The 11,796-nt window shown below is 45.4% G+C and overlaps 1 protein-coding gene across 8 annotated transcripts in view; it reads right to left on the reverse strand.

Moving 5' to 3' along the window:
* The window catches only part of D430041D05Rik (RIKEN cDNA D430041D05 gene), a 268,798-nt gene that overhangs the window by 101,073 nt on the left and 155,929 nt on the right, over positions 1-11,796 (reverse strand). For all 8 annotated transcript variants that reach the window (XR_866274.3, XM_006499487.4, XM_006499483.3 and 5 more), the window contains 4 exons: positions 10,811-11,425; positions 8,447-8,562; positions 5,009-5,228; positions 4,108-4,241 (listed from right to left, as the gene is read on the reverse strand). Coding sequence is in view for 7 of the 8 variants with exons in the window: in XM_006499487.4 (XP_006499550.1) it covers positions 4,108-4,241; positions 5,009-5,228; positions 8,447-8,562; positions 10,811-11,425 (1,085 nt within the window). In the remaining variant the exon portion in view is untranslated. The remainder of the gene's footprint in view (positions 1-4,107; positions 4,242-5,008; positions 5,229-8,446; positions 8,563-10,810; positions 11,426-11,796) is intronic.

Below are 11,796 nucleotides of genomic sequence, written 5' to 3' on the forward strand. Positions count from 1 at the left end.
TATTGCCCCATCCCCCACCTCTCCTCATGGTGAAATAGTTTAGACCCAGGGCATTATGCACACTGGGCAAATACAGCACTGATCTTAGGCCTCTGTTCCCAATCACTTTCTTTTAATGGATGCATGGCAAGAGTTCTTTCTGTGTCTTTGAGTTCTAGTTCTAGATATGAGCCACTTAGCAGACAGATGATTCACAATCCTGTGGCATCTCTCATTCTGTTATGAGTGTTTTGTGATGGGTGAAGTTCTTGCTTTTGAGGGAGTCCAATGTGTTTGTTTCTCCCGGTTCTATGACGTCTCTGGTGGCGTCCAGCACACACAGGCCTGTGAGCTCTTTCCTCTATGCTCTGATTCCTTTGGCTTTAGTGCTTACATGCATGTCTTTGATCCACTTTGAGAGATTTTGGTCGATGAAGTAGGTATATCTTCACCTTCCTTCTTTTGTAATGTGGATATCAACTATTATAAAGATTACCGTTTTCCCTATAGCCCAGCCTTGGTAAAAATTGTTTCACCCTATACAAGTAGGTTTTTTTTTTTTTCTGGCCTCTATCTATACCATTGATCTCTATGTTTGGCATAAGAGTTGAAGCACACTGTTTTGGTTATATTCACTTTTTAAAAATAAACTTTTGAAACAAGAAACTGTGACACACAATTCATTCTTGTCAAGATTGCTTTTGTTGTTCAAGGTCTTTTGGGGCTCTATTTGAACTTCAGGGTAGATTTCTTGGTTTCTATCTTTCATTAAGGGTTTTAAAATTTTTTCTTAAAAGGTGTGTGTGTGTGTGTGTGTGTGTGTGTGTGTGTAGTAGTAGTAGTAGTAGTAGTAGTAGTAGTAGTAGTAGTAGCAGCAGCAGCAGTAGTAGTAGTATATACAGGTGCCCACAGAGGTCAGAACGGTGCATCAGAACCCCTGGAGCAGGAGTTCCAGATGGCTGTGAGCTGCCTGATGTGGGTACTGGGAACTGAACTTAGGTCTTCTGTAAGAGCAGCAAACACTCTCTCTAGTCCCTGCCCCTCCATTCTCGGTTTTCTGAGACAGGACTACGTACTCTGACTGGTCTTGAACTTGCTATGCAAGCAACACTCCCCTTGCATTTACAGCAATCCTGTCTCTGACTCTAGAATGGGATTTTGGTAGGTATCAGATTCAATACACAATTCCCATTGGGGAATATTGAGCTCTTTATAGCTTAAGATCTTTCAAGCAATAAACACAGCTCCATTCCCATGCCTTCGTATCTTCTGTAGTAAACTTGGTCACACCTTTCTATGAAACTTCTCACCTCATCTCTTCACTCTCTCATTCTGATTCATTAGCTCATTAGACCACAGTTCATTGCCACCATCTTTCTCCTTCTACGACAATAGCACCATGGTCCCTAGGAAGTTACCTCCCTTCTCCATTTTGTCCATGGGCTTTGGGTACAGCTGCACCTCCTCATGTTTCATGAGTGGGCATTTGTGCCAGACCATGTTGACCAAGATACTCATCTCCTTGGCCACAGTTACCAATCCAGAAGTGGGCACAGTGGGCCAATGAGAGCCAGTCCCACTGGTGGGACTGCACAGCAATGACACCAATAAACAGATGAACAAAAAATAAAAAATTTAAAGGCTCTTGGGTTTCATAAGACCATCAGCAATAAGAATAAGACAAATCTGGAAGCACCAAGGATCCCTCAGCCCAGGTAAGAGGTGTGCAGGGGTTGGAGAGACAGCTCGGTAGTGAAGAGCACTTGCCGGTCTTCCAGATAACCTGGGTTCGTTTCCCAAGCACCCACATGGCATCTTTCAGCCATTTATACCCAAGTCGTACAAGATAAGAGATCATTGTCTGGTCTCCATGGGCACTGTATGCATCTGATACACAGACATACATACAGTAGACAAAGTATACATGCAGTAAAATAGAAACAAATAAATCTTAAAAGGAGAAGGAGGAAGAAGAGGAGGGTCTGGAGGAAGTCAAGCCAAAAATGAACAGAGAACATTGAAGACAATGTTGATGCAGCTGGATCCAGTTGTGTCTCCAGCAGATAAGCTGTGACCTTCTCAGTGGAGGGAGGCCATTACAGTCTCTTTGTGCTTATGTCTCATAAGCTTGGATTCTGTTACAACCTTCATGGAGTCAATTGTAAGCTAGCTCCTAATGCTATGGGCTCTTTTAAAAATCACTTTTCCAATGACTCTGATATTTACACCCTTTTATTTCACAAGGTATTCAAAGTACCATACAAATGATATTTAATATAATGAAATGTAAAAGTGTTACAAAAACATCAATTTGGAAGTCATAGTATCATGATCCCAGGAAGACAGTGAATGTGAAGTTATCTGTGATGGTATAAGGACCAAGAAAGAGGTGTTAAATCCAGCAACATTACTTCACAATGGCCAAGGCCAATTGTGAAATGGAATTGATAAAATAATTCATTCCATTAATTCTAAAGGCTCCCAACATGTTGGACAGCATCTTAAATCTAGTTAGGTGCAATGGCCAAGTCACCTGTCCTAGTCTTTTCTAAGGAATCTTTGTTCCTTACATTTCATCCAATGACCCATAACCGGCTCAAAACAGGCTGAAGGCCAACGGCAACTTATTTATCTTGGTGTCTGAACTCTCAGCATCTAATAAACAGCACACACTCAAGAAATCTCTTAAAGTATATTCTGCCCTAATAACTACCTAGGTTCACATACCTGCCAAGACCAGAGATCTAACCCTGAAGAAAAAGATTTCCCATAAGAGCTGAGTCACGCTGCTTACAAGAATCTTAAATCTGTGACATACTGTTAGATCTTAGACTAATAAGAGCCAAGTCATAATGAGATCCTAGCCACCGAGTCGTAATGACATCCTCCCGATCCACTTTGCCTGAGCATAGAAAAGGAAAGCTGCTCCTGCAAATTAGATTATGTGCTTGCCACATGTATTGGCTTTGCTGATAATTCACTTATGCTAAATGTCAGATTCAAAAGCCCCTGGTCTAATTGCAAAGGCTTTAGAGTTCAGCAGTCAAAACAGACACAGAATAGTAGCATTAATTAGAGAAGTTGGGGGCTGGATGAATATTATTAAGAAGTGTCTGTCCTTACTGAGATCTTACACACACACACACACACACACACACACACACACACACACACACACGGGTCTGAGAAAGGCTTTTGGTGGTGTTCACACTGTTAGCCAAGAGATGGATTTCCCTTGGAAAGTTTTGCGTACTTGCCAAGGGCTTGGGGACACTCTTTCTACACTGTGTCAGTGCTGGTACAGCATGGTGGATGAGAACACAGAGTTTGCGCTCACATCTTTGCTTCATCCTTTCCCAGCCATGTGACCTGGGAGTGTCATAATCCTTCCCTCAATTCTCACCTGAACAAAATGGAGATGACATCTCAGAGAATGTCTGATCATTACACGGAAGAATATTTGTAAAACATTGAGCTGAGAGTGAGCCCACACTATAAAAGGCGTGGGTGTCTTTCATGGGTGTTTGTGTTTGCATGTGGTGATCATTATTTTTGTGTTGAAATTTGGAACTAGCCCAATGAAAATCACACAACAGTTAATCACAGAAAATCACAATGGAGTTGGTGATTTAAAAATCAATCCACAGGCCCCAAGATGACTCAGCAGATGAAGGGGCCTGCCACCAAGCATGGCAGCCTGAGCTTGGTTGCTGGAACGCACATGTTGGAAGGAAAGAACTCATTCTCTGTCCCCTGAACTCCACCTTTGCACCACAGCATGTGCTCCCCCAAACACACACACACACACACACACACACACACACACACACACACTGATCCATCGTATAAGGAATACTCAGGCTTAATTAGAAAGACTGGAGGAAGTATTACATATAAAAACCAAATACTCATCCCTGAACTCTGGTCGGTTCATAGTGACATGGAATGCTATCTGTCATAGCCAGATCTGAGCCACCCTCGCCACTGCCACGACTATCTCTATCACCTGCCCAAAGCACACACTTACATTTGCATGTGACAGTTTAGATGGGGGGGACCCATATCATTTCTGTCCAATGTACGCACTATGGCTGTCTGCATTTGCAGCCTGATGCCCCTGCTCCCTACCTGAACTGTTAGGTTGCTCCTGGTGCTGAGGACCTTCCTCTCTGCATCCTGGAATGCCTTCTGCAGCCTCTGCTCCATTGTCTGGGCAAACCTGCAGGACTGGATGTTGTCCGACTGGCTTACAAACTGCAGCACTGAAGAAGAACCATGCATGGGTCAGCACTTGCCAATGCTCTGTCTTAGTTCTTCAAATTTAATAGCAGCCAATATACAAAACAGCATGATTTTTAGGTTACAGAAATTAGGCAAGTAAACAGAAAGACCAGACAAGCTTTAATTATACTTTGAAAGTGCCTCTTAAGATGATTTATTGCAGAGAAGAATTAAAAGCATGGTTGAACCCAAGGCTCTCCCCAACACAAAGGATATCATGATTTATCCCATGAGACTCTGCAGACATCTGCTCAAAGATGACGGTATCATCTATTTCTGTGGATGGTGACCGTCAATTGTCCTTTATCACTAAGCTGACAGTTCCCATTGCAGAGGATTCTCCACTCTTGTGGTTTACAAACTTTGCAAGTCAGAAATCACAAAGGGAATTGAGAGAAAGATGTCAAAGCCTTTGTTGGGAGACCCCTTCAATAACAACCAAGACCTTACTATAGGTTTCACAGGCACTCAAGTCTTAGTAGTGGCCACTGATAGGACCTGGGGAGACATGGTGTTCTGTGCTGTGATGCACAAGCATGTGGACTGGGAAGAAAAGCCTCTATGGGGAATGTATCTAAGAAAGCCAGGATTACAACCATTAGGCAGGAGGCTTGGACCTCTGATGAACAGGGAAGTTTGAAGGTATAAGGACTACAGACGTGGAGAAGCCGTCAGCAGTGGGGCTTTTAAACAGAGGTCTTCTTGTCTGGTCCTGGAATGACGGGACCTTTTCCTTTGGGTGACTTGCCTGTCTTCAGCTGGAAGGCACCTGCAGGCTGGGGCTTCCACGGGGAGGCAAGCACCGCCACAGACTGTAAGTTGGGAGTGTGCTGCTTCAGGTCGGCAGTGACATTGCTGACTCCATACACGCCCAGCACGTCCATCACCACAGCAGGCAAATACACCAGCCTCCCTTTGGTAGCATAATAGCCAACTGTGACATTATGAGAATATTCCAGAATGTCCACCTACAAAACAAATGGACACCCCCCACCGAGAACTCGTTGTTTATTTCCACAGTATTTTAGGTTCTTCTCTGCGTTCTCAGAGCCACAGCTGTTACTTAGGAAGACTAGACGTTCCCATTGAACAAATATCCTAACGACCCCATGAGGTGCACGTGTGAGTTCCAAAGTATCACAACACAAGAAGATAAAACTCATGTTGGGGGACTGTGCATTCATTCTGACGCTGATTTATATGTGAAGATTGTTTTCCATCACCTCTGGTTGGTCAATAATGTGATGAGATAGCTGGGCAGGGAGTAAATTAGAACATGACTTGTCAGGGGGGAGAGAGAGAGAGAGAGAAAGAGAGAAGGGGTGGGAGGGAGGGGAGGGGAGGGAGGAAGAGTGATGAAGGAAAGGAAGAGAGAAGGCGTGGAGACTATGTGGATGGACCAAGAGGATTTGCCATGAGTGGACCAGAGTGTTTTGAATATAATCCAATGAGTACTATCATCCAAGTCAGAGAGGGGACAGCAGGCAGAAGGGATGACTAAGGGACAGAGTGCTGGTTGGAAAATGTTACATCTCCCCACTCCTGGGAGTCAGAAGGCAGAGATGATAAGTGAGGTAGGTACCTTCTGGGGATGGGCCACAAATAACTCAAGTGGAGTCCTCCCCTTGTAGCAGAGAGGAGGCCTTCAGACTTGGCTCCATCCCTGACTTAGCTACTGGTTCAAGGCCTAGGTGGGGATGAATCAGAGGGCTCTCTCACAGGCAAATCTTAATGAACATTCATGGTCTGAGCCCTCTCTCTCCCAGTGGATAGTCGTATTTACAGTTTTAAACGTGGGTTTTGTTTTTTTTAATAAATTGAGTGTGATGTTTACCATAAAATTAAGAGTTTTGAAAACAGAATGACAGTTGCCTCAGGTATTATCCATTACCACCTGCAAGGTATATCTTCTTTCAATCATCTTTACCCAGGAACACATATTTTGTGTATATATATCTATATACATGTAAAGAAATATACATGCATATTCATACAGATGTATGTATGCAGAGTAGATGCTGCTTTGTAATCTCTTCATTTCTATGCTCAAGTGGGTTGCATTTGTGTCTGTGCATGCCTGTGGGCGTTTGTGTGTGCATGCATGTGGAGTTTGTATGGCTTGTTTGTATGCATGTGTATATGCATGTGTGTGTGTGTGAGTGTGAGTATGGGTGTTTGTACATGTGTGTGTTCATGGCTGGAACCTAGGGCTCTGTGTATGGTAGACAAAAAGCTCTACCCATCTAAGTGGATCCCCAGCCTCCCTTCTGTTATTCATGGTTATAAAACCCAGATTACATACAGTCTACCATCTAAACCATGCTTTACACTAACCAATACACAGGTCATGACTATGCCCAGCACCACCTCTGTCTCTCATGGACTTCATGCTGTGAAACCGTATTCTTATGTGAAGCTATTTTAACCTTTGCATGCTCCCCTGATCCCTGCAGCTGTATCAGTGTCCTGTAGGACTGGGGAGACAGGCTAGGGGAAGACCATTTCTCCAACACGCACAAGGCCCCAGGTCACAAAAAGTTTTCAAAGAAGCCAAGAAAACTGCTTTTGCTACATGGGAGGTGCAATTTGGTCCTTCCAACGTATGTTCTCCACTGGCTCTTCTCTTAAAATGACTAACCAGGGAGCTTCAAGATGGCACAGGAACATGGCCCCAAAGAACAACAACCCACCCAGTGAGCAAGCTGGGAACTTTCCAGCCCTTTTAATTACTTCAAAGCACAAGCCTTGGTCCATAGACTATTTGCTTTTAATATACTTCTAACCCTTGCATGTCTTTAAAACATGAACAAAAACATCAACCAGTAACTGAACAGAGGGGATGCCAAGGCCTGCCTCCTGGCCTTGTGCAGGCAGCAGCAGCAGCAGCAGCAGCAGCAGCAGCAGCTCACTGGAACTTAGCAGGCTATTTTTGCCACTACCACTTACTAATGGCAAATGATCCTGATTTACTAATTAATTGTCGTGTATTAATTGCATTGTGCTACCATAAAAGTATCAAAAGAAACGTGCTAAGTTTACAAAGTGCACCAAGTATGTTTAAGGATTCGTGGCTGTTGCAGTGGTCCGTAATTATGTGCAGAAAAGCCAAAGCTACAGGGGTCATTGGAAAATGGCTGCGGGTCAGTGGAGACCATAGCAGGCAGATGAAGGGAAGCAGTTACATGGTTAACTTTTGAATTAAAAATGTTGATGTCCCCAGCGCAGGGATCACACAGTGAAGAGTGCTTTCCCCTCCTTCTCACCCTTCCTTCTTCCTCTCAATTTCTTTTTTTAGAATCCTAAAAGAGAGACTGACAATGACCAATAGAGGATGTGCCAAAACCTCATCCCTGGTCCTCTGTGTGACGGGTGGGGTGGGACCCCTATCCTGAGTGCAGCTGTCACCCAGACCATCGAAAGAGGAAGCCAGATGATATGTTTAAGTGGAACAAAAGGGAGTTCGCTGACTGCCAGTTGCATTTACTTGGGATGAACCCAAAAGACTGAAAAACAATGCCTCCGTTACTTGGCTGTGCCATTGAAACCAGCCAGCAGTTATTAGGCAGAACTTGGCATGAAAGTGTTTGGAGGGAAAAATGTTTACTTCCCTGTCTGCTGCTGGCACACCAAACAAAGTGGAACTCTTCTTACAGATCTGAGCAATTTGGGCTTTTGTTGTTGTTGTTGTTAGTAGTACAAATGATTTCAGGGTTGAACTTTTGAGACAGAATCTTACTTAGTCTGTAGCCCAAGGTAGCCACAAACTTGGGTCCATTCCCCCTGTCTCAGCCTCTCATGTTCTGGGATTATAAACACGCAAATGTCTCCTAGGCTTTATTATACCTGCTACATGTCTAGACGTAAACAGTATTTATTCAGGCAATAAAGAGAAAACAAAAGGAAAACAGTGATGGGCACCTTCTAGAGGATAATAAATATTCCTCAAACGATGTAACAGTGGGACATTGTTTTAACGTATCAAAGCAATATAAGGTAATTAGTCTCAGGTTTTCATCTTGAGATGACCTTCTCCAGCCACAAGATGTTAGCTACCAGCCAAAATGACAAAAATATTCCACTTTTGGCAAGTGTGGGTGTGGCATCTACCAAGGAGGAAGACATCTACTCCCACTCTGGACCCAAGAGCTGCTTGAACAAAACTGCATTTAGAAAGCAAGGCACTTACGTGAGCGGAGACGTCGTTCTGGTGGAAAGCCTTCCGCAATGCCTGTGTGAGCCCTTTGGTTACCCCAAGCTTCAAGGACTCGCTGCTCTGTATTCTCCTCTGAGTTAGGAAGAAAACTGTGGAGTGAAACAGAAGCAAGAATGAACCGCATAATAAACAAGCAGCCCCCCAGCCTCTATGTCCGTCAAATCCAGAGCACAGCTGAATAAGCAAAGGTCACCCAATCAGGTGACAGGCTGGGAGAAGTGACTATTGGTCCTAATTAAGGCCCAAGCCATATATGGCATTCTAATGCCAAAGAGCTGGTTTGCTGATGGCAGTCCATTTCTAAACCATGCTGCCTCGGTCCTTGAGGACCAGCCCCTATATGCCTGGTCCCCAGTGAGTCAGCGTGCAACCACATTTCTGTAACAGCATCTGTTGACAATGTGCTTAGAGATGGATGGTCCCTGAGCTGGATTCTACAGCTCTAATCAACCCTGGGTCCAGAAGGGAGAGGTCAGGTCCACTTCACAGGTGGGGGATGCAAACGGCACCAGTGACAGAATTTAATAGTCGCTATGAGAACAACAGAGTTGTGTCAGGGCTTTTGGATACAGGAAGGTTTCCATGAGGATTGGTGTTTCCAAGGGCGGCAGCAGTCAGCTAGGCTAGGGTGGGGGAGACTGTGACCCCTCCCCACACACTCCCAGATCCAGGAGAGGCATGGGGGTGGGGAGGAGGTGAACCTTGTCAGTGTACGTGTTTAGTTTGGTTCTAAGGGAGATGGAAAATAAGGGATTTAAAACAAAGGAATGCATTCTAGAAGATTCTCTGGACTACAGGCTGGCAAACAGATTGAAGAAGACAGGTATGAAGACAGATATGTGTATAGGGTTGCAGAAATTTCAAGTAAATGATGGTGACAGCAGGCACTAGGCAGGTGGCAGTGGGGGGGTGATGGAGCAAAGGGATATTCAGTAGTGAGAGTGGGAAGAGCTGGTGTCTGGTCACCATGGTCCGCCAAGGCTAGTGCCGGGGCAGGGAAGAGGAGCCCGGAGGGTGTTTCTGAATGGAGCGGGACTGGGAGAAGGTAAGGATCTGGAGAGGGGAGTGGAGGATAAAACCCAGATGGCATAATTTTGAGAAACTGAAAGAGATACTGTATTCTCTGCTGCGCCTAGCTTCACGATTTCCCATTTTAGAATAAGATATGTCTCGAGATATAATTTCCTTTCTTTCTTTGTGGGTCGAGGAGGAAGGCAGGACGTGAGCACTCAACACTGGCGTGCTCTTTCAAATAATTTGTCTAATGCTTTTTATAGAAAATACTGCTACACTACTGGAAGCACGCTATGCCTGCTAGGCTTGCTGCAGCCGGGGAGTGGGGCAAAGGAGAGAGCAACCCCACTTTGCTCATGGCTCCAGTATCACCAGCCCCAAAGAAATTACCTGACATCAAAAGAAATTCTGGCTTCCTCCTGTGTCTTAACTGTCTACTTGGCCTCTGTCGATTAGGAAAGTCTTTCTGAATGGTGTAGGACTTCCCAAGACTTTGTGTTAAATGAATCACATTGTTTATTCATGTGAGACATCCCTGGTGTACTTCACCAAGCACGCTGCATTCTGACATTCCCTGACCCACTGGAGTACTTGGGGTTTTCCTGGGCACCTCTGACGTCAGAACCAATCCTGAGATTAGAATCCATGTCATCTAATGTTCCCTCCTCTGAAACTAAGAGTTGAGGTCTCTCAACCTTGACATATGGATTAGTCTGTTTCTGCCTTCCCACCTCATGTGTGTGCGTGTGCATCCATGTGGCACGTGAGTGTGCATGTACATCACACACTCAACTGAGTGCAGGTGCATGTATGTATTCAGTTGTGTTCTATGTATGTCTTTGCATGTGGAGACCAGAGGACAAGTCCAGGTTATCCCTCAGGTACTACCCACCTTGTTTTTGAGAGAGGGTCTTTCACTGCAGCTCATCAAGTAGGCTAGATTGACTGGACAGTGAGGCCCAGGGGTCTGCCTGTTTCTCCTCTCCCCCAGCTCTGGGATTATAAACTATCATACCAAGCTTTTGAAAAACACGGACTCAAAGAGGTTACCTTGGCTCCTTGTGTTAAGCACTTTAGCAACTGAGCGTTGTCCCCAGCTGCAGACAGTCATTACTGAGCACTGGAGAATGTTAAACATAATTCTAAGTGCCTACAAGTTCCAAGTACTACTCCCCTCCCCAAGCGTGACAACTATAATGGCAAAGCCAAGTGCCTCTTGGAAAGGGCGGGCAAGAGTGTGCCTGATCGACAAGCACTGATTTGGCACTTTCTATCACATCTCTGAAGTCAGGACTGCAGAACAATAAGACAGTGACCTCTTACCTGTCTTCACTAGGAACTTGTGGGACATCTGACAGTCCAAGTTGGATGCCATTCTGCCAGTTGTGGCCATTGCAGTAGACACAGCCGGAAAAGCAGCATCTGTGTTTCCTGTCTGTAAAGATGGCAGCCTCGTGGCCTTTACTGATGCCGTCATGGACGTCAGCGCAGCTGTGATTGTCAGTGGACGGGGCGTGGATGCTCTGGGTGTGTCTGGCCTGGTAGGATTAGGGAGACCAGTGTGCATGGCTTGTGGCTTCTTGGGGAGGTGTGTTGTGGACAACAGGCCGGACACAGAGCCTGTTGCCCCTTGCATGGCTGTGTGTGTGCTCAGGCTGTGTGCTGTCCGGGCAAGCATGTAGGTTGGTGTGAATGGGAAGGCTGTGTGGATGGTCCCTGCTGTCACCTTTGGGCCTGATGCTGCCTTGTTGGTGACGTTTTTAGCTAGAGCAGTGGTCAGACTGCTCTTGGCTAAGTTGCTGCTGCTGCTGCCAGTGCCCTTAGCAGTGAGTGCTGCAGACAGTGGCGCTGGACTTGATCTTCTCAGAAACAATGTGGTGGTGGCGGTGGCTGCTGCAGTTGCTGACAGTTCTCCTTTGGAGGACACAGAGGTTTCCACTGCAAAGAGAGAAAAGGAAAAGTTTGTCACTGGACCGGGATGCACACACCACAGTCTTGATGATGAAGGAATGTCGCTTATGAGCTTGCTAGTGTAAGAAGTCTCTGCATTCCAGACTTGCAGAGGGGAGAGCTCAGGGAAACAGCTTTAGGTTTATTAAGTCAATCAGCCATAACGAGAATGCCGCTTACAGCAAAGCCATGGTTGTTGATAACAAGGACATATATTCTGAATACTTTCAAAAAAAAAAAAATCAGGTAGGCTGGATGGATCGGCGCCTGCCTGCCTGCCTGGAGCTGCACCTCACTACTGAACGAGGGGAGGCAGGTTGCTTCAAAGCAAAGCTGAGCATCAGTGTGAAGCTTGAAGA

Source organism: Mus musculus, chromosome 2 (genome assembly GCF_000001635.26).
Source record: "Mus musculus strain C57BL/6J chromosome 2, GRCm38.p6 C57BL/6J".
In the NCBI taxonomy this organism is placed as follows: domain Eukaryota; kingdom Metazoa; phylum Chordata; class Mammalia; order Rodentia; family Muridae; genus Mus; species Mus musculus.